This window comes from Phacochoerus africanus, chromosome 6 (assembly GCF_016906955.1).
Source record: "Phacochoerus africanus isolate WHEZ1 chromosome 6, ROS_Pafr_v1, whole genome shotgun sequence".
Lineage (NCBI taxonomy): Eukaryota > Metazoa > Chordata > Mammalia > Artiodactyla > Suidae > Phacochoerus > Phacochoerus africanus.
In genome coordinates, this window is record NC_062549.1 from 127,802,473 (window position 1) to 127,825,671 (window position 23,199).

The window sequence follows — 23,199 nt, forward strand, 5'->3', positions numbered from 1 at the left end:
ATGAGGGAATGTTCTAATCTCATTGTTTTTCATGTGGCTTTCAAGTTTTCCCAGCACCACTTACGGCAGAGATTGTCTTTTCTCCGTGTATATTCTTGCCTCCTTTGTTGTAGATGAATTGACCATAGCTGGGTGGGTTTATTTCTGGGCTCTCTAGTCAGATCTGTGTGTTTGTTTCTGTGCCATTACCATGCTGTTTTGGTTACTGTGGCCTTATAGAATAGTCTGAAGTCTTAAAGGGTTATATCTGCAGCTTTGTTCTTTTCTCATTGAGATTGTGTTGGCAATTTCAGGGTCTTTTATGCTTTCCTATAAATTTTAGGATTATTTTCTCTAGTTCCATGAAGAATGTCATGGGTATTTTGATGGGGATTACATTAAATCTGTAGACTGCCTTGGATAGTATGCCCATTTTAACAATATTAATTCTTCTGATCCAAGAGCATATATTCTCAAAAGATGCAGACTATTCTATAAGGCTGCAGTAACCAAAACAGCATGGTAATGGCACAGAAACAAACACACAGATCTGACTAGGGAGCCCAGAAATAAACCCACCCAGCTATGGTCAATTCATCTACAACAAAGGAGGCAACCTACACCACAGCTGACAGCAATGCCAGATCCTTAACTCACTGAGGGAGGCCAGGCATCAGACCTGTGTCCTTATGGATGCTGGTCAGGTCCATTTCTGCTGAGCTACAAGGGGATCTCCTCTTTTGATCTTTTTTTTTGATCTCTGTGGTATGGAGATTTCCCCTCTTTCATTTTGTGTTTTTGTTTATTTGGGTCCTCCATCAACTGATAGTCTCATGGGGGCTCCCTTGTAGATGATTCTTTGTTTTTCCCTTGCTGACTTTAGATTTCTCTAACTTTTGCCATTTAATTATGATATGTCTTACTGTGGATCTGTTCACATTGACTTTGTTGGGGACTCTGTGCTTCCTGTACCTGCATTAGTGTTCTTTCTTTGGGTTTGGGAATTTTTCAGCCATAAACTCTTCAAATACCCTATTGATTCTCCTCTCTCTTCTCCTTCTGGAACCCCTATTATATGTAAGCTGGCACTTTATGTTTTTTCCTAGATCTCACATGTTGCTCTCTCTTTTTTTTTCTTCATTTGTTTTTCTGTCTGTTGTCCTGATTAGGTGATTTTTTTATCTGCCGGATCTCTTCTTCTGTGTCATTAAGTTGGCTATTCAGTGCTTCTAGCTTGCTTTTTTTATCTCAGAAACTCAACTATCTGTTTTTAATTTTGTCTTCTTTATAGTTTCTGGTTCCTTGTTGAAATAATCTGTATTGAGATCGGTTCTATTTCTTAATTCAGTGAGCATTTTTATTACTAACTCTTCGACCTCAGTGTCTGGTAGACTGATTTTCTCTTTCATTATTATTTTTTCAGGGAAATTCTCCGGCTGTCTTAATTGGGAGTGTTTCCTCTGCCTTTTCACTTTACTTACCTTTCTCTGTCTCTATGAATGTAGGAGAAACAGTTACCTGTTGTGGTCTTTAAGGGGTTTTTGGTATGTGGGAGCATTGCTGCGTAGATTGTGTGTGTCCAGTGTCTTTGGTGTGAGGGCTGGTTTTGCTCCAGATGCCAGGCAGGTCTTTCCTCAAGGCGTGCTGGCCATCACCACCTTGTTAGGAGTTGTGGTTGGTATTGGAGGACCTAGAGCCTTTTGCGTGGCCTGAGATGGGACTTCCTGTCTGCTCTGTGGCCAAGACCACCCGTGGGGGCCGGGTCTGCTCCCTTGTTGTTGGAGTAGAAGACCTGAGGGTCGGGCTCAATCAGGCTCCATTCGCCTTGCAGAGAGGCCTGTGCCCTCGCGATAGGCGACTGGTGTAGGTGCCGCATCTCCCCTCAGACAGTGTCAAGGTCGCATGCCTCTCCTGCGGCAGTCATCCCTGATCCAGGGCAAGGCCATAGCGTGGAGTGGGCAGGTTGTGAGCTTGCTGGCTGGGGCTACGGGTCAGGGCGTTCTGGCTGTAGGAAGTGAAGTGTCCACCCTGCCGCAGAGACCTGGGCTGCATCTGTGTCGGTCTTCTCCCAGGACCTGCCTGCCGCAGATCCTGTGCCAAGCTGCGACGTGGAATGTGGGGAGCTGGGTGTTCTCCCCACTTGGATTGGCAAGTGCAGCGATGCAGCAGCCACCCGTGCAGAGCCCTCTGCCCTGTTCATCAGCAGGCCAGACCCCGTACGCTCACGAGTAGACTCTCTAGGCTTCTTGGCCCTCTGTCCCACCCACAGCATCGTTAATATTGTTGAACATTTACTATAAAAGTTGCCTTTGAGAGGAGTTCTCCTGGTGGCTCAGGGGTTAAGAAGCCAACATAGTCTCTATCAGGACGCAGGTTTGATCCCTGGTCTCACTCAGTGGATTGAGGATCCAGTATTGCTGTGATCTGCGGTGTAGATCATAGATGCAGCTCAGGTGTGACATTGCTGTGGCGGTGGTGTAGGCCGGCAGCTGCAGCTCTAGTTCAACCTCTAGCCCAGGAACCTCCATATGCCACAGGTGCGGCTGTAAAAAGCAAAAAAAAAAGAAAAGAAAAATAAACTTTCCTCTGAGAAAAAAGTAATATAATGGAAGAATGGCTGCATGTGGATCATTTGGTTTCTGTACAAAGACGTTTTGGTTTTTCTTCTTTTTTCTTTGTATGGCCACACCTGCAGCATATGAAGTTCTTGAGTTAGAGGTCACATCACAGCTACCGCTGAAGCCTACACCACAGTCCCAGCAATGCCGGGTCTGAGCCGCATCTGTGACCTACGCTGCAGCCTCTGACAAGGCCCGATTCTCAACCCACTGAGTGAGGCCAGGAATTGAACCCGCATCCTCACAGACTCTCTGTCAGGTTCTTAACTGGCTGAGCCACAACAAGAACTCTTCGGTTTTTCTCCTGTAATTTTAAAGAAACAATACTTTAAGTGTGAAGTAAAACATCATTACTACGCAGGAAGAAGGGAAACAAGAGGAGCCAGGAGGAAATTCTTTCCCTCATATCAGCCCCGAGATCTTAAAGGCTTAGAAACTGGAAGATGAAACTTCCGTTGGTCTCTGGTGCCAGAGAGCCAGAGACTGGATCAATAGATGGGTATGAGAGAGACGGAAAGAGAGAAAGAGATGGAAGGTGGGAGGCAGAAAGCGAGGAGAGAAGGGAGGAGTCAGTGTCCATGGAGGCCCCTGGAAGCCAGCGCCCCCCATCGAACCGTGTGCCCCATGTTAGACCAGTCCTCACTGAGGCTCAGGTCACTCGGATTGCACTTTGGAGCCCACTGGTTTCCACTCTTCTTCCACCAGTCATCTGCTACCGCTCATCTTCCACATAGTAGGGAAACCACTCTCTACGAGAGCATAGTCCCGTGTACACGCAAGACGGTTGTCCAAACCCCCGGAAGGTGGAACATTGAGAGCGAACCCTTAGGAAACCTGTGGACGCTGGGTGATCATGATGGGTCCGTGCTGGTTCATCGTCTGTCACGAATGTACCACTCTGATGTTGGTTGGCAAGGTTATTGGGGTGTCAAGGGAGTATAAGGGAATTCGCTATAACTTTACACCCAGTTTTGCTCTGAAACTAAAACTGCCCTAAAAAATAGTGGGTTTTTAGGGATTTCTAAAATCTACATGCCCAGCACAGAAGCACAAAAGCATTTACTTTATAGCAAGTAAGACAGACGTTTTCTTCGTTCGGTCCTTCTTTAAAGAAAACACAGCCCGTTCCTGCTTTTTTGGTGTGAAAACATTATCTGCTGTACTCATAGTTCACACTCAGCGTCTCCTCGCCCACTGTGGGATAAAAGCTCTCATCCTGCTTGTATCTAAAGACATCGTTTCTGCTTTCTGAGTCTGCACCAGCTTTTGCACTGTAGCTTGAACTCATTTCATCATCAGAGCGATTGTGTCGGGTAGGCATTTTTTCTTTCAGTAAATGAGGGTACTGCGTTTTGGAGACGTCAAGTAACCTGTATCAGTGAAAAACAAAAACAAAAACAAAAAACAAGGAAAACCACGCCTGCCATGTCAGTAAGCAGAGGATGTCACGGCCATCAAGCCATCACAATGGTAAGCCCTGAGGGGACTCAGGACAGAAACAGGATGCCCTCTGTCTAGCAGTCAGCCACTGCAGCCACCCCCTGCCATGAACCCCGAGGGGACGGAGGATCAGAGATCAGGGGTGCTGGTCCGGAGAGCTGAGGTGCACATCAGAGGCGTGGCCACCGTGAGCTGTAACTTTGCATCTGCCTGTGCACAGAAAAGTGCCAGATGCCTTTACCTGAGCTATCTGGTTTTCTTTAATTAACAGGAATTTTTTGATGTTCTAACTACCTGATCTTTGCTGCCGAAATTCTCTATATCGTGGCTCTTCCCTCACCACTTGAGAGCAGGCTCTCAGAGTCATCAGAGAGGCCATGTCCTGGCCTTAGGGCCGCAGACTGGCTTCTGTCACTTAGTTATATGCATGTCCTTTTCTCTATGTCATTGCTGGATAGCTTATCTCTTTTTGGTGCTGGATCATATTCCATTGTTGGATGTACCACAGTTTATCCATTCATTCACCTATCTTGGTTGCTTCCAGGTTTTGGCCATTAAGAATAAAGCTGCTATATTGGAGTTCCCATCGTGGCACAGCAGAAACAAATCCGACTAGGAACCATGAGATTGCTGGTTCGATCCCTGGCCTTGCTCAGTGGGTTAAGGATCTGGCATTGCCGTGAGCTGTGGTGTAGGTCACAGATGCAGGTTGGATCTGGCGTTACTGTGGCTGTGGTGTAGGCCGATGGCTACTGCTCGGATTAGACCCCTAGCCTGGGAGCCTCCATATGCTGCAGGTGTGGCCCTAAAAAGACAAAAAACAAAAAAAAAAAGAAGCAGCAGCAGCAGCAGCAGCTGCTATAAACATCAGTGTGCAGGATTTTATCTGGACATGATTTTTCAATTCCTTTGGGCAGATACCAAGGAGAGCGATTGCTGGATTGTATACTAAGAGTTATCTTTAGGTTTTTAAGAAACGAACCTGGCAGCTTTTTAAAGTCAGCTTTATAAAGATACAATAATGTATATCCATTTAGCGTATTCAGTTCAGTATTTTTTTTTTCTTTTGGCTGCTCTAACAGCATGTGGAAGTTCCCAGGCCAGGGACTGAATCTGAGCTGAAGCTGCGACCTACACCACAGCTGCAGCAACAGTGGATCTTTAACTCACTGTGCTGCAGTGGAAACTCTCAACAACTATTTTTAAATGTATATGCAGTGAAACGCTGCCGCAGTCAGCATCACAACATTCCCATCAACCCAGAAAGACGTTTCATGTTCCTTTGTGGTCTGTCCTGCTGCTGATTTGCTCTTTGTCACCATAGATTATTTTGCTTTTTAAAAATTTTTATTTTATATAAGTGGGATCATGCAGTATGTACTCCTTTGTGTATGGTTTCTTTCATACACATAATGATTTTAAATTAGCCAGTGGTGTATTTTAGCTCATTCCTTTTATTGCTGAGCAGTATCCCATTGTGTAGATGTATTATTTCTTTACCCATCTATTCTGTTGTCTATGGACTTTTTTTTTTTTTTTTACAGTTCAGCTTTTTTTTTTTGCTTTATTTTATTTTGCTTTTGAGGGCCGCACCTGCAGCATGTGGAAGTTCCCAGGCTAGGGATCAAATCGGAGCTACAGCTGCTAGCCTACGCCACAGCCACAGCATATGGGATCCGTAACCCACTGAGCGAGGCCAGGGATTGAACCCACATCCTCACGATTACTAGTCAGATTCGTTTCCCCTGCGCCACAGCAGGAACTCCCTGGACTTTTGTGTTTTTTCCGGGTTTTAATTGTTTTGAATAGAGTTGTTATGAACATTTGCGTACAAGCCATAGGTTTTCGTCTCTCTTGGGTAAATTCTTAGCAGTGGGATCGTTGTGTGGGAGATTGAAGTAACTGCTAAGCACGTTTCCAGAGCGGTCGTTCCATCTCGCGCTCCCACGAGGGCTGGACAACAGTTCCAGCTTCACCACATCCTTGCCAACACTCAGCCGCTCTAATCTTAGCCTTTCTGGTGAGGAGTATCTAGTGATACCTCGCTATGGTTTTAATTTGCATTTTCTCAATGATCTTGAGCACCCTTTATGTGCTTTTTGGTCATTTGTATATCTTCTCTAGCTGTCAAATTTTTCTGCCTTTTTTTTTTCCCGGTAATGACTGCACTCATGGATACGGAAGTTCCTGGGCCAGGGATCAAATCCAAGCCCCAGTTATGACCCACAACTGTGGCAACACCAGGTTGTTTAACCTGTTTAACCCACTGCATTGGGCCAGGGGTCAAACCCTCACCTCCACGGTGACCCAACCCACAGTAGTCAGGTTCTTAACCCACTGTGCCACAGTGGGAACTCCCTTTTTGCCCATTTTTAACTGGCTTGTTTGTCTTCTTATTGAGTTGCAGAAGATATTTGCATATCCTAAATAAAGGTCTTGTGTAAGATATATGTGTGTAAATACTTTCTCTCATTTCGTGGCACACTTGGCGACTATTTAAGAGATATTGGAGCCACTGAATGGTATTGTAGGGAGGGGGAAAAATCCTTTCTCCTCTCCCCTCCTAGGTTTTCTGGCCGAGACCCAGAGAATCAGACTGAGAAAATACGGAGGAGACCAAGAGCAAAGAGACAGTGTAACGTGTGCGTTGTGCACACACACAGGAGAACTCGGTGAGGAGCCACTCAAAGAGGTGGTTTGAACTCGGCGTCTTAGCAACGAGCAGTAGGTGTGCAGAGACGTGACCAAAGGAAAAGGAGTTTAGGAGTGGAAGGTAAGCGCTGTGCTAACAGGGTCCGCCGTGCAACATCCTCTGGCGCCCGCTCAGCTGGCGAGAGGCTGGGTTGTCCCTGGTGACTGGACGTTGTTTGCCCGTCCGGGTAAACGGGGGGAGGCAGTGTTTCTTCGCTTCTTCTCAGTTGCCTTCAGCTAAAAATGACCCTTAGGTCAAGGTGACATGTTTTGAGGTGGCATATCTGATTTCCTGGAGTAGCATAGATTTTTTAAGTCAAGCAGTAATTTAGAAAACATTTTGAGTGTTCCCCACGTGCTTTACGTGGCATTTCTTTTAATCCTTGTAACTGCCCCCTACTGTAAGTACTAAGTTTTTCTCCAGTTGACGGGTGAGGAAATGCAGGTTTGGAAGTTGTTTAGTAGTTTTCTTTAATCACCCGCTCAGGGTCTGTCTTGCATGTCCCTAAGCTCTTCCCTGGAACTTTAGAAACTGGCGCCAGAGAGTGTACTCTTCAGTGGTGAAGACGGAGGCACACCTTGTGTTTCATGGATAAAAGCAGACTGAGGTTGGTTAGAGGAATAGATGAAGGAGAGCCTTGCTGAGGTTCCAGCTTCTGGTTTCAGTTACCCTTGAGGCTGGCTGCACCTCTACCGTCTCATGGTGACATTGGCCTTTGAATAAATTCCTCTTTTCCCCTAAACTGTTCACGTTGCATTTCTGTCTGTGCAACCTAGAGATCTGATTCGTATAGTTTGAAGACCTATAAGTGGTATAAGTGCTAAGGAATGAAGGAAAATGATACCAAGTTTCATCACTGTGGTTATTAGAACATCAGATTTGATAGGCAGACAGAAGTATATCTCCATAAAAGTAGTTTAGGTAGAATATGTAGGATATTTGTCACCTCGTGATGGTTAATACTTGTGTTACAAGAGGGCATATTCATCTTCTACATCAGAGTTTAAAACTAAGGGAAACAGAGTGGGGACCATATAAGTAAATACACAATAGAAGCGTACTACCTAACATTGCAAACACTGCGGATAACAAACACTCAAACAATAGGGGGATGAAGGCATAAGGTGTGATATATAACCTGAACCATTACCTACTAATTAAAGGGGAAATTCTTATGATGGCTAAGAAAATTCACAAAATGTTTAATATTCTCTGTTAAAAGACAACAGTTTAAAAAATGCCTGTGATTGCACCTATGAATGCCTACTTCACAGCTCTAAAGGGTAATGGGTGTAACCGCAGCCTGGGTTCACATGAGCCCCTTAACAGATAATCCCTTTCTGCTCCAGCCTGGTCTTGCTGTACGTGAGTCCATCTGCTTCGCCCGCCTGATGGCTGTCCTTGTCTCTCCAGAAAGCAGCTTTGGTATTTCTGTTTCTGGCCTTTTCTTGCACTCTTCGTTTTTGTCCTGGATTCATACCCCGTGATTCCTAGATATTAACAGCCTTGCTTTCCCCAGCTTCGGCCCTGCATTTGGGAGGACTTTCCTACCCAAGTCCTGCACCATCTCAGTGCAGCAGGTTGTGCAGACAGGGCTCTCGAATTACACGCAACTGAGAGTTGTGTACCTTTGGGTGTTAGGATAATGGGTAATATTTGTTTCTTCTTTCCAAACTTTTCGGGTACTATTGCAATAAACTTTTTTAAAAATCAGAATGTGGACCTCCAATATGATATTAGTTTCAGATGTACGACCCAATGCTGGGACGTTTATATGCACTGAGAAATGATCCCCACAGTAAGTCAAGTAACCACCTGCCCCATGCAGAGGTATCGCAGTATTATTTACGATGTTCCTCGGGGCTTATTTATTACACGTCTGGAGCTTTGTTCATCTTAATCCCCTTCACCTGTTCCCTCCACCACCATCCCACCCACCTTCTGGCAACCACTCATTTGTTCTCTGCATCTCTAAGTCTGCTTTCACTTCGTTTTGTTCATCTGTTTTGTTTTTTAGATTCCACACATAGGGGAGATCATGCAGAATTTGTCTTTCTTTGTCCGACTTATTTCATTTAGCGTGAACACCTCCTCGATCCATCAATGTGGTTACAAATGGCAAGATTTTATTTATTTTTTGTGACTTGAGTATACTCCACTGTATATTTACATCCTGTATCTTCCTTATCCACTTGTCTTTCAGTGGACACATACTTTGGCTATCTGTAACCAGTGATGCAGTGAACATCAGTGAAGCATACATCCTCTCAATTTAGTGTTTCTGTGTTCTTTGGGTAAATACCCAGCGGTGAAGTTGCTGAATCACATGGTAATTCTATTTTTAATTTTTTAAAGACCCTCCTACTGTTTTCCAAAGTGGCCGCACCAATTTACAACCCCACCAGTAGTGCACAAGGGTTCCTCCCTCTCCACATCTTCCCAGACGCTTGCTATTTTTGTCTTTTTGAGGATAGCTATGGTGACAGGTGCAGTTAGTGGTTTAAAGAGGTACTTAGCTTTTTCTTATGTCTGCCAAGAGTGGCATCTAGTGGTGATTCTGCAGAACTGCATGTTTCAGCCTCCCATGAACAACCAAAGATGCTGCTTGCTTTCTCCCTAGCAGTTCTGTGTTTATAATACCGCAGTACAGTGGACGTATGGCAGGCATTAATCTACCTGGGAAGGGAGGTCATCTCGGGAGTTAGTTGTCTAGGGATTGTACAGGCCCTACAGATGTACCATAGTACACCTGGGGCTCGTATTTAGTTCCTCGTAGGATTTCAGGTTTATTTTTATTTTCCACATACTGGGTCCGCTCTGGACAATAATTATTAGACAGGGAGCATTTGCACCTACTGCTGAATCTTGATGCCTTTGGGCACTGTGAGGCGTCTTAGACATTTTCACTCCTATATTCATTTCCTTGGGCTTCCTTAAAGAAGTAGCACAACCACTGTGGCTTAGACAACAAAAATGTATCCCCTCGTAGCACAGGAGGCCAGAAGTCCAAGGTGCAGGTGTTGGCAGGGTCGGTTCTCCTGAGAGCTGTGAGGGGGACTCTCCTCCTGCTTCCCCCCAGCTTCTGGTGCTGCTTGACTCACAGAAGCATCATCCTCATCACGCCTCAATCAGTAACTTGAACTAAAGCAAATTACCCTCCATAATGTGCGTGGCCTTGATTCGATCAAGAGAAAAGACAGAGGTTCCCCCCAGAAGAGGGAGTTCTGCTGCAGACTGCAGCTGCCACTTCAGCTCTTCCTTGGGTCTCCAGCCCACCGGAGCTCTGCAGGTTTCAGCCTTGCCAGTGCTCACAGATCTCATGAGGCAATTCCTTAAAATAAATCACTGTATATGCGCACATCCTATTGATTCAGTTTCTTTAGAGAAATCTGATTAATGCAGGCAGACATCAAGGAACAGCGAACAAGCTAGAAATAGTTCCTCATGAGCTTAGAGTCTAAGGAAGAATACAGTCAGATAAACAGAAGGAGAAATGCAGGGCTCTGTTGTAAACGCCTCCTGTCGGGAGCTCATCAGACGTCAGAGAGACATGACACTTTGACTTGGGAGTCAGAGAAGGCCCCCCGGAATAACATTGAACTTGAGAACGAAAGGTGGCAGGTGAAATAGGAGTTCGCTAAGTGAGGGAGCAAGGTGGTGGAGACCCGGATTGGACTGAGTATAGACCACGCATTCTTTCTGTTGTTGCTGGCTGCACCTGCGGCATACAGGCTATTTGTGGCCGGGGACCGAGCCTGAGCCAAAGCAGTGACCGGAGTCACAGTCGTGACGATGCTAGATCCTTAACCCACGTGCCACCAGGGAACTCCAGAACGTGCATTCTACACAAAGGCCTTCTCCCTAAGGGGAAGGAACTGGCACTAGATCATGTTTTGTGACCACCCAAAGCTCAACTCTGACAAAATCATCTTCATTAATGTTTAATGGGGGGGGAGCAGGGGAGACATGATTGTAAAAAATGCCTAAAAATCCTCCATGGGGATGAGGGAGTGTGGTGACCGAAAGGTGGGCTGAGAGACAGTGGTTCAGCAAGACCGTTTGGTAGAGGAAGGCTCACTTATGAAGCTGGCACGACAAGACTGTGGAATGGATGCCTGTCCAGTGCCTGCAGTGGGGGGGCGGGGAGCAGAGGCGGGGGGGTGGTGAGAGAAGAGGCTGCTCTAGATGCACATTTTAAAGAAAATTATAGCTGAGAACACATCTTGGCCTCAACTTTCTAAATATTTTGAGTAAATTTGAACTTGGTGTCTTGATGATCTGCGGGCGACTGTGTGCGCTTTTCTGTGTGAATCTCTGCTCTGTGTGTGAAGCCACAGACCGAATGAAGCACTCGGTTTTGAACATTTTTTGAGAGGACAGGACAGTTGTTAAAATGTCTTTTTCTCTCGATCTTTCCGGGGGTGTTTAGTTCTCCCGCAGCAATCTCTGGAAGAGCGTGGGCTCTTCTGGAAGGTGCCTCAGCCTCTGGAGAATGTCCGCCTGATAGACTCCACCGCCCTTTCAAAGATTAAAAATCTGAGAGTGAAAAGGGTATTTTTCCTGGTTCCATTACTGAGAGTAGAATGAGAACAATGGTCTATTTAATAACCGTTATCATTATCTTCCTCCCAGATTGAATTAAAATTGCTTTAATATTCTATTAGGAAAATCTTTGAAAAAATGCTGCCAATCTTTTTTTCTTCCAGCAGCTTGTTAACAATGAACTTGAAGCTAGTTCAATGCTTTTGAGAGATAATAAAACTTAATTTTAGAACCTAAAGAACCGAAAAATTGTACGCCATGCCATAATTCTAACTTCCTTTTTTTGTTTTTTTGTCTTTTTTTAGGGCCACACCTACGGCATATGAAGGTTCCCAGACTAGAGGTCAAATCAGAGCTACAGCTGCCGGCCTACGCCACAGCCACAGCCACACCAGATCCGAGCCACGTCTGCAACCTACGCCCCAGCTCAGGGCAACGCCGGATGCTTAACCTGCTGAGCGAGGCCAAGGATGGAACCTGCAACCTCATGGTTCCTCATCGGATTCGTTGCCACTGCGCCACGACGGGAACTCCCATAATTCTAACTTTCCGTATTGTTTTTATCCCAGCCCTAGCTTGCTTGGTCTGAGTGTGCCTACCCAAATGTCTAGGAGTCAGGCTTCTAGTGTCTTTTTTACAAGGTCCTGTTATGTAGCAGACAGTGTGTGAAAACAGTGCTGAGTGTGTTTTCTTAGGTCAGACTACCTGGGTTCAAGCTCTGGGTTGAGTCTGGGTGGAACGCCACCCGCTTCAGTGACCCTGGGCCTGGGCAGGCGCCTGGTTACATGGTCTTCTCTCCGCTGTACCTCACTTTCCTCAGGTGTAAACCGCGGCTCATCATGGAGCCGCTACGTGCGGTCGCTGTAAATATTAAATGTTAATTATTTAAGACGCTTAGAATAGTGCCTGGTATGTACTGACTCGGTGATGTTAACTATTCCTCTTGTTTGGAACTCCTTTTGGAGTAGCTCTTAAACCATTTGTTTTGGCGCTTCCTGTATGTCACATATGGAACGTACTTGTGAAAGTGCTGGTTCATCTTACCTAAAATGATCTCCAGAGCATGATTCATATTATGTTTTTATTTGAATTTTTGTTTTATGTTGGAGTGTAGCTGATTTGCAGGATTATATTCGTTTAAGGTGTTACATTAGTTTATTTTATGCTGGAGTATAGCTGATTTGCAATGTTCTATTACTCTCGGGTGTTATATTTGTTTCATGCTGGAGTATAGCTGATTTGCAATGTTCTATTAGTTTCAGCAAAATGACTCAGTTATGTCTATACACAGATCCATTCTTTTTCAGACTCTTTTCTCACGTAGGTTATTACAGAATGATGAGTGGAGTTCCCTGTGCTAGACAGTAGGTCCTTGCTGATTCTTTTTTTTTCTCAGCCACACCCACAGCATATGGGAGTTTCCCAGCCAGGGATTGAACCCTCACCACAGCAGTGACCCAAGCCACAGCAGTGGCAACACCGGGTCCTCAACCCACCGTGCCATAAGGGAACTCCAGTTATCTATTTTATATGTAGAAGTGTTATATTTTAATCCAAAATTCCTAATTTATCCCTCTCCCCACCCCCATTGGTAACCATCAGTTTGTTTTCTATGTCTGTGAGTCCATTTCTCTTTTGTAAATAAGTTCATTTGTCTCCTTTTTTAAAATCCCACACATAAGCGGTATCAGATGGTTTTGTCTTTCTCTTTCTGGCTGGCCTCACTTGGCGTGGTGGCCGAGTGACATTCCGTTGTACTCACCCACTCCTCTGGCGATGAGCACTGGGGCCGCTCCCATGTCTTGGCTGTTGTGAAGCGTGCTGCAGAGAACAGCGGGGTGCATTATCTTTTTGAGTTACGGTTTTCTCTGGACAGATGCTCTGGACTGGGCTTACCGGATCATGTGGTAGCTCTCTTTTCACTTTTTTAAGGAACCTCCATACCAATCTCTGCAGTGACTGTGCCACTTGACATTCCCGCCAGCAGGGTGGGAGGCTTCCCTTTTCTGAACGCTGTCTCTAGCGTTTATTGTTTCTGGGTTTTTTGATGATGGCCGTTCTGAGTAGTGCGAGGTGATACCTCCCTGTAGTTTCGGTTTGCATTTCTCTAATAATTAGTATGTTGAGCATCTTTTCATATGTTTTCATATGACATCATCTATGTGTCATTTTTGGAGAAAGGTCTGTGTAGATCTTCAGACCACGTTTTTGATTGGGTTGTTTGTTCTTAGAGCTTCCTGAGCTGTTTGTATATTTTGGAAGTGAGTCCATTGCTAGTCGTATTGTGTGCAGATATCTTCTTCTATCCTGTAGGTTGTTTTTTCTCTTTGGTTCTGGTTTTCTTTGCTGTGCAAAAGCTTTTGAGTCAAATTGGTCCCATTTCATTAGTTTTGGTTTTATTTTCATTACTCTGGGAAGTGGATCCAAAGAGATACTGTTGTGATTTAGTCGAAGTTGTGTTCCGCCTGTGTTTTCCTCTAAGACGTTTAGAGTCTTGTCTAGGTCTTTAATCCATTTCGAGTTTACGTTTGTGTATGGTGTTCAAGAATGTTCTGTTTTCCGGAGTTCCCGTCGTGGCGCAGTGGTTAACGAATCCGACTAGGAACCATGAGGTTGCGAGTTCGGTCCCTGCCCTTGCTCAGTGGGTTAAGGATCCAGCGTTGCCGTGAGCTGTGGTGTAGGTTGCAGACGCGGCTCGGATCCCGCGTTGCTGTGGCTCTGGCGTAGGCCGGTGACTACGGCTCCGATTCGACCCCTAGCCTGGGAACCTCCATATGCCGCGGGAGCGGCCCAAAGAAATAGCAAAAAGACAAAAAAAAAAAAAGAATGTTCTATTTTCATTCTTTTGCCTGGAGCTGTCGGGTTTCCCGGCGTCACTTACTGAAGAGACTTTCTTTTCTCCACTGTATTCTCTCACCCCCTCTGTCAGAGGTTAATTGTCCGTAGGTGCATGAGGTTTTTTGGTTTTTGTTTTGGGCTGCACCCACAGCACAGGAAAGTTCCTGGATCAGAGTCCCTGAACCCACACCCCCGCAGTGATCAGAGCCACAGCAGTGACAGCGCCGGACTTTTATCCCACTGAGCCACCAGGGAACTCTAAAAACTATTCTTTTTTTTTCTTTTTTGGCCTCCCTGTGGCATATGGAGTTCCCTGGCCAGGGATCAGATCCCACCCATGGCTGTGACCTAGGCTGCAGCTGCAATAACACAGATCCTTTAACCCACTCCCCTGGGCCAGGGATCGAAGTGTCCCAGTGCCCCAGAGTCTCAGCTGATCTCATTGTGCCACAGTGGGAACTGCCAGAGACGTTTTCTTAAACTGACTTTTTTTAGTATCACCATTGTTCTCTTTAGTACATTGCAGGCCTTTAAGTTGATGTATTTTTTAGGCTATGATGGTATTTTTGTTCTTATGTGAGAAGATAAAGCTCTAAGGTTCATAAGAAAAAACACTCCTTGAAATAGTAGGTGAAAGATGAATTCCTCTTCGGAATTTTGTACCGGCGTCTAGAATTTATCTCTAGTACTCTTCTTTTTACTCGTGATTTTTCACATTTTGATTCAAGGAATTTTAAAGTGTTTTCACTATTTGTATATTTCAGAAAATGTCTTCGAAATTCAAAAATGCAAAACGAATTGAAGGCCTTGACAGCAATGTATGGTGAGTACCTTAAGCAGTAGTAATTGGGTTAGCATTTTCCTCCACATGCTTGTACCCGTAGTTGGACATTTTTAGCCTTATCTGTAGTCTGTAAACAAAGCCATTTGTTTCAGATCCCCAGAATTACAGCCACCTTCGAGGGTCTGAGGGAAGTTCTTTTTTTTTCTTTTTTTTTTTCTTTTTTGTCTTCTGTCCTTTTTAGGGCCACACCTGCGGCATATGGAGGTTCCCAGGCTGTGCGTCGAATCAGAGCTGTAGCTGCCGGCCTACACCACAGCCACAGCAACAAGGGATCCAAGCCGCGCCTGCGACCCACACCACAGCTCATGGCAACACCCACTGATTGAGGCCAGGGATCGAACCCACAACTTCATGGTTCCTCGTCGGATTCGTTTCCACTGTGCCACGACGGGAACTCCCAAAGCCAATTGTTTTAATTCATCCATTCAATGGGAATGGAAGGAAGTAACTGTGCATACACTGATTTATTTATTCAGCAGATGTGCCAGGCCCTGTGCTGGGCGCTGGAAATGGGCAGAGAAAACCGTCGTTTGGATGGATGCTCGTGAAACTTACCTTCTACTCCATGAACTTTTCCCATTAGCTCCACTCTCCAATGGTTGATTAGAGAACTTAGCAGATGGTTGGGAAAAAATATATGTGATTACAATAGGGGTATCGTGGAGCTGAGATTTGTCAGAAACATTAAGTTCATCAACTCACCCATCATTTTTCTAGGAAACGTCACTTTGTCCACGGTAGAATTCTTTATTGGGATCACATTGTGGTTTTTTTTTTTTGATCTATAAAAGTAAGTTTTATTTTTCAGTTTTAGGAGCGAGGTATAAAAAACTAACTTTGTAATTGTAGTTCTTGTTAATATTAGCATTTTTTGTCTCAGGGTCGAATTCACCCAGTTGGCTGCAGACCCCACCGTCGTCAATCTTGGCCAAGGCCTCCCAGACATTTCCCCCCCTGAGTACGTCAAGGAGACACTGGCGAAGATCGCAGCCATTGACAGTATGAATCAGTACACACGGGGCTTTGTAAGTACGCGCGGACCGCGGCCCGGGAGCTGGTGTTTTTATCGGATTGTGTGTGAATGTTCTTCCACCACCTCTGTGCCCTTGGCTCTCTGGAACCACCTGTGCCTACCTGATAGCCAGAAACACCCCACCCTGCCCTCATCCCCTAGGACGAGCTGGCCCTGTCCTGGCCTGGCCTTCGCTGCTGTCCCAGGGTGGGGTCCTCGGGCAGCAGAGAAGAAGGTTCACTAGAGACACGCCTTCTCTCCCTGGCGCACTCAGGCGGCCCTGGCCTCTCAACTCGTGCCCCCTATTCCCCACTCTCACCCTCTGTCTCAGCCCAACCTCCATCCCCCGGTGACGAAAGGCCTCCGACATCTGGAGATTTCCGAGATTCTACCAAAAAAAACCCAGCAACCAACCAAAAAACCTTCCCACAACACACTAGGTGAATTGAATGTTTCAGGACACAAAACCACTACGCAAAATTCAATTGCATTTCTGAGTACTAGAAATGAACAGCCGAAAAGTTAAATTTTTTTACATGCCGTTTACAATAGTATCCAATCACATGAAATTTAAATCGGATTTTTTCTTAAATATACGTAAGAGCAGCACAGTGAGAACTGTGAAACGTTGCTCAGAGAAACTGAGCAATACCTAGGTGAGCGGAGTGATGTGTGATGGTGGCGGACGGGAAGGCCACGGAAGGTTAAGGTGTCCGCTTTCCCTAAACTGGTCCACGGCAGAGGCTGGGAAGTGTGGTCCCGGGGCCACATCCAGCCGCCCCTGCTTTTGTGCATGAGCTTCAGCAGAAGACCTCCACACGCGCCGTCTGTGGCCTTCCCGGTCTGTGACCGACCGTGAGTGCGTGCACGCGGGGGTGTCTCTGTATTGATAGCCCTCTGGGAACGTGTCATCCTGTCGCCAGGCTGTGGACGTTGGTCACCTGTGGGGGACCGGAAGTAACAGATTTTGAGGGGAGATCATTGTTCTGTACGTATCTTTGCCTAGTTTTACTCCCTCTGTGAACCATGAGTGATTAAGGATGGATGAAGTGCTTTCTGATCAACTTTTGCTAGAATTCATTCGACGTGGTATTAAAATGAAATTCAAAGGGAATTTTGGATTTCTGGAAAGGGTAACAACTTTTTCTTGCTCTTCCCACAATTCATGTATTTTTTTTTATCTTAAATTTAAGTATCTTTTTAAACTCTTGCTGTTGCTTTTTACTTTACTGGCTGTGTTCGATCACTTTTTTATTATTATAACCAGTTTCTCTAATATTATAATGTCTCCCATTTTAAAAATAAGAAAAATGTGCTTGGGCTTCATTTTTATTGATGTTTAACTGGGTGAGGGTCTGAGACATAAGAGCCAGTGTTCCGAAAGACATAAAAATTTGACAATAAATGCATCTTTGACCCAAAAAAAAAAAAAAATCCCTCCCTTTCTTACCTTTTCTTTTTTTTCTTTTTACGGCAGCACCTGTGGCATATGGAGGTTCCCAGGCTAGGGGTCAAATTGGCAGCTGCAGCTACTGGCCTACACCACAGCCACAGCAACGTGGGATCTGAGCCACATCTGTGACCTACACCACAGCCACAGCAACGTGGGATCTGAGCCACATCTGTGACCTACACCACAGCTCACAGGAACACCAGACCCTTAACCCCCTGAGCAAGGCCAGGGATCGAACCTGCGTCTTCACAGAGACAATATCAGGTCCCTAACCTGCTGATCCACATGGGGAGCTCCTCCCTTTCTATATACAAACCTAGGTGGATATCTTGGAATCAGAGACTTCCTTAGCCCACAAGTCTGGGTATAAGCAAGCAGCCTCCTCTGCTGCTGCGTCCTGAGCCAGGGCACCTCGCCAGCACCCAGGGGCCTTCCTGACAAGAGCCCACGACCTGCCCTCAGACACGTGTTTGCAGGTGACCAACGATCAGGGTGGCCCCCAAAAGCGGAAAGAGGAAGTAGATGCTGGGCAACAAAGGAAAAAGAAAGAAAGACTGACTTTAACGCCAAATAGACAAGAAGAAAAAACGGAAGGGAAAGAGAAAATGGAGGAAAAGCCAAGCAGGGGTTCCCGCGCGCCCCCGTCCTCGGGCCCCTGGGTTCTCCGGGCGCGGCGCTCTCCTGCAGAACTGCCGCCCTCGCCGCCCTGTCAGCGCCGTGCTGCACCCGCCGCACCTCGGCCTGCGCGTCAGCCCTCGGGTGCGTTTCTTTGGGGAGTTTGCCCTCTCTCCACAGTCCACGCGTTGGCATGACTTTCTCTCCAGCAACGTGGAAAACAGATTCAGAGGATACAGTTAATGCAGGACGTTTGGTTGTTTTAACTGGGAAAACCATCCAACTCGACAATATAATTCAATTGTTGCCAAAAATAAAGTAGGTAAATTTGTCTTAATTACAACCAAAAACACATACTAGCAAAAATATATTTGATATTGAAGGTTTTTTGTTTTTGTTTTTGTTTTTGTTTTTGCTTTTTAGAGCCACACCCAAGGCATATGAAGTTTCCCAGCCTAGAGGTCAAATTGGAGCTACAGCTGCCAGTCTACACCACAGCCACAGCAACAAGGGATCCAAACTGCATCTGTGACCAACACCACAGCTCACGGCAACCCCGGATCCCCAACCCACCGAGCGAGGCCAGGGGCTGAACCCACATCCTCATGGAGCCTAGTCAGGTTCATTAACTGCTGAACCACAAAAGGAACTCCTTGAAGTTAATTTTTATTCAAAACTAATCACTTGAAATTTTGTCTTCGCAAATCCACATTTAATAGGAAGTTTTTCATCATGAGCAAGTCTTTATGACCACTCATGCAGGAACGCTCTGAAAGAAGGGGAAGAAACTTTTTTAATTCATTGCCGTTTAAAAATACAAATTGGATAAACCCCAGGTGTTAAACATTCGTACATTTTAGAGTCAAACTACCTTAGAGAAAGAGGTCTCGTAATCAAATTCAAGGTTTTTTCCTCCTTTTTGCTCAACAGGGTCATCTATCACTTGTGAAAGCTCTGTCCTGCCTGTATGGAAAGTTTTATCAAAAGCAAATCAATCCCACTGAAGAAATCGTTGTGACAGTGGGAGCGTATGGATCTCTGTTTAATGCCATTCAAGGATTCATCGAGGAGGGAGACGAAGTAAGTATGTTAACATTATCATGTGGCCTCTGTTAATCACTGTCATTTGTCCTGCTTTTACTCACTTTTTTTTCCCCTTTTTGGCCACGTCCCCAGCATGTAGAAGTTTCCAGGCCAGGGAGCAAACCCTCACCACAGCAGCAACCCAAGCTGCTGCAGCAATAGTGCCAGGTTCTTAACCTGCTGCACCACAAGGGAACTCCTGCTTTTACGTTTTTATTTTATTATTTTATCTTTTATTTTATTTTTAAAATAAAATATATTTTAAAAATACTATTGGCTGTGCCTGCAGCATATAGAAGTTCCCAGGCCAGGGATTGAACCCACACCACGGAAACAACCCGTGCCACAGCACTGACAATGCCAGGTCCTTAACCCACTGAGCTACCGGGGAACTCCATGCTTTTACTGATTTTACGCTTTTATTTTTTTAAATTGTTTTTGGATTATAACGCGTATGCCATCAAGTTCACAGATGTTAAGTACAATTCAGTGAGTGTTTACATGGATATGTGTATGTATTTCTCCACGTCACACAAACCTGATGAAGACGTGGTACACCGCAGCACCCCAGAGGCCTCCCTCCCCCTCCCTAGCCCATAGTCTCCCAGAGGCGATCATTCTTCTGCGTTTCATCAGCATAGTTCATTTTGCCAGCTCCTTAACTTGGTGTGATAGAGTCATACCATATGTTCTCTTGAGTCTGGCTCCTTTTACTTACTATTTTGTCTCTGAGAGTCCTTCATTGTGTTGCCTGTCATTTATTCTTATTTTTACTGCCTATTTATTTATTTTTAGGAGGTCACTTGCACAAATACCTGAAATCTCGTCCGAATGTTGTTCGTTTCCATCCCAATTATCCTGCGTCCGTTGTTCCAAAACAGGAGCTGTCAGGTGCACACATCCAGTCCCTCTGTTTTCCCTGCTGGTTTCATACAGCATATTGAGCATAATTCCTCATGCTCTGCAGTAGGACCTTCTTGTTTATCCATTCTGTGTGTAATAGTTTGCATCCACTGGTCCCAAACTCCCCATTCAGCCTCCCCCTCGCCACTCCCTCCCCCACTTCCCTTTGGCCACCCCACATCTGTTCTCTATGTCTGTGAGCCTGTGTCTGTTTCATAGGTACATTGGTTTGAGTCCTATTTTATTTTATTTTTTATTTCTAATTTGTATTGAAGAGTATTATTAATCACGTATTTTGTTTTTTTTAATTTTTTATTAAAGCATAAAAAGACAAAAAAAAAAAGGGAGTTCCTATCGTGGTGCAGTGGTTAACGAATCCGACTAGGAACCATGAGGTTGCGGGTTCGGTCCCTGCCCTTGCTCAGTGGGTGAACGATCCGGCGTTGCCGTGAGCTGTGGTGTAGGTTGCAGACGCGGCTCGGATCCCGCATTGCTGTGGCTCTGGCGTAGGCCGGAGGCTACAGCTCCGATTTGACCCCTAGCCTGGGAACCTCCATATGCCGCGGGAACGGCCCAAGAAATAGCAAAAAGACAAAAAAAATAAAAAATAAAAAAAAATAAAGTATATATATATATATATTTTTTTTTTTGGCCTTTTTCTAGGGCCGCTTCCTGCGGCATATGGAGGTTCCCAGGCTAGGGGTTGAATCGGAGCTGTAGCCGCTGGCCTACACCATGGCCACAGCAACACGGGACCTGAGCCGCTTCTGCGACCTACAGCACAGCTCACGGCAACGCCGGATCCTTAACCCAATGAGCAAGGCCAGGGATCGAACCCGCAACCTCATGGTTCCTAGTCGGATTCGTTAACCACTGCACCACAACAGGAACTCCTCTAAAATATATTTGATTTACAATATTGTGCCAATATCTGCTGTATCAAGTGATATTTTAGAGTCCATGTGTAGGTGATATCATATGGTATTTGTGTTTCTCTTTTTAACTTCACTTAGTATGATAATCTCTAGGTCTATCTATGTAGTTGCAAATGGTGTTATTTCATTGTTTGTGACTGAGTAGTTTTCCTGTGTGTATGTGTGTGTGTGTGTGTGTGTACATCACATTGTCTTTATTCATCTGTTGATGGACATTTGGTTGTTCCCATGTCTTGGCTTTGGAGGTGGATCTGCTGTAAACATAGGCGTGCATATACCTCTTCAAAGTGTGGTTGCGTCTGGGTAGATGCCCAGGAGTGGGACTGCCGGATCATGCGGCAGCTCTGTCTTTAGTTTTATAAGGCCCCTCCACGCTGTTTCCCACAGTGGCTGCACCGCTTTGCATTCCCACCAACAGTGACAGAGGGTTGCCTTTTCTCCACACCTTCTCCAGCGGTTTTGATGGACTTTTTGATGTGAGGCATCCTGACTGGTGTGAGGGGACAGCTCATCTCCAGTCATTGGTGATATCAAGCATCTCTTCTTGCTCCTCTCGGCCGTCTGATTGTCTTCTGTAGAGATATGTCTATTCAGCTCTTCTGCCAATTTTTTTGCTGTGCTTTTCTTTTTTCTTTTTGGCCACACCTACATCATAGGTAGACTCCCAGGCTTGGACTCAAACCCATGCCACAGCAGTGACCCAAGGTGCTGCAATGACAACATCAAATCCTTAACCTGCTAAGCCACAAGATAACTCCTCTTAGGCCCATTTTTGATTGGGTTATTTGTTTTTGTGTTACTGAGTTTTACAGCCTGTTTAGATAAGGACATGTAAAAGGGACTAGCAGTGATGCAGCAAAGTGAGTCTTAGCTTTCACTGCTTAGATGACCTTTAATCGGACCTCAATCAACACGTATTGGGTCACTGTCTTTTTGTGCCTTGTATTGTTAGCAGCACCACGTGAGGCAGGTATGAAAAGAGGCCTGTGACTTCTTGTATTTAGTGGTGCGATGTGAGGCCCACTTTGGCACTGACCCCGGTCAGCTCTGCCCCTGCCTCCCCGTTATCCTTCCAGGTCCCCGCTTCATATTTCCTCGTCCCTCTCCTTTAGTCCGAAGTTACTGAGACTGTGCTGGGCACTGTGGGAGAGAGAGCTTGAAAGGCGCTTTCTATGCATAAAGGGTTCTCTGTCTAGCAGACGAGATAGACCTGGGCGCAAATGCAGAGGTGGCAGTGCCATGGGCAGTGGTAAGTTACCATGGTGACAAGAGGAGGACGTGATCAGCTCTGCTAATACAGGTCTGGAAGGTTCCAGGGAGGCTTCGCTCAAGGCAGGTCTGCAGAGTGCATCTGTATGGTTAATTCCTGTCTTTGAACTCTGTCTGCAGGTTAGCTGTACCTCCTTTATTTTTTATTGTTTATTTTTTATTTTTTGTCTTTTTGTCTTTTTTAGGGCTGCACCCACGGCATATGGAGGTTCCCAGCCCAGAGGTCTAATCAGAGCTGTAGCCGCCGGCCTACGCCACAGCCACAGCAACACCAGATCCGAGCTGCATCTGCGACCTACACCACAGCTCCCAGCAACGCCGGATCCTTAACCCACCGAGCGAGGCCAGGGATCGAACCCGAAACCTCATGGTTCCTAGTCGGATTCATTAACCACTGAGCCATGACAGAAACCAATTTTTTTGTTGTTGTTGTTGTTGCCTCCTTTATAAGAGAGCCCTCTGTTACTTTGTGTTGCATTATCCCTTGCATCTGCATCCCTTCTCCTGCGCCAGACAGTGCGCTGCTGAGGAAGCAGGGCAGTCACCCCTGCCTTTACGTCCTCTCCTCTGATCCTGTAACAGTTGGAACTTTGGTCTCAGACGGTGGTGTCTCACTCCTGCGTGGCCTCCTCCTCCTCTGCCCTCGGCAGGTGTGTCCCAAGGCCCCGCCCCCTGCTCCCCTCTGTTCCCCGTTCCCTCATCACCGTGTCTGATATTTTGAAACCACACGTGTCACTTTCCATCACAGTGACCTACTGTTTTCCTTAAGGTATTTATTCATGTCTGACGTTACCTGATTTCCTTCTTTAAGGCTCTCTGTGGCATGTCAGTTCCAGGCGGACTAGCTTACTGCTCCAGAGCCAGCACTGCAATAGTGAGTGCTCAGTAAATACTCTTCACAAAGCGAGGGAATGACTTCCATTGTAAAAATAAAGAACGGACGAGGGAGAATGCCAAGTGCATCCTTCAGCTCCAC

The 23,199-nt window shown here is 45.8% G+C and overlaps 1 protein-coding gene across 7 annotated transcripts in view; it reads left to right on the plus strand.

Moving 5' to 3' along the window:
* The window catches only part of KYAT3 (kynurenine aminotransferase 3), a 58,322-nt gene that overhangs the window by 8,299 nt on the left and 26,824 nt on the right, over positions 1-23,199 (plus strand). For 4 of the 7 annotated variants that reach the window (XM_047785367.1, XM_047785374.1, XM_047785368.1 and 1 more), the window contains 3 exons: positions 14,874-14,932; positions 15,834-15,978; positions 18,964-19,113. In XM_047785367.1, the coding sequence (XP_047641323.1) occupies positions 14,874-14,932; positions 15,834-15,978; positions 18,964-19,113 (354 nt within the window). Of the gene's footprint in view, positions 1-6,604; positions 6,811-8,932; positions 9,059-14,873; positions 14,933-15,833; positions 15,979-18,963; positions 19,114-23,199 lie in introns of all 7 variants that reach the window. The other 3 variants (XM_047785370.1, XM_047785369.1, XM_047785372.1) reach the window with 2 other exon arrangements.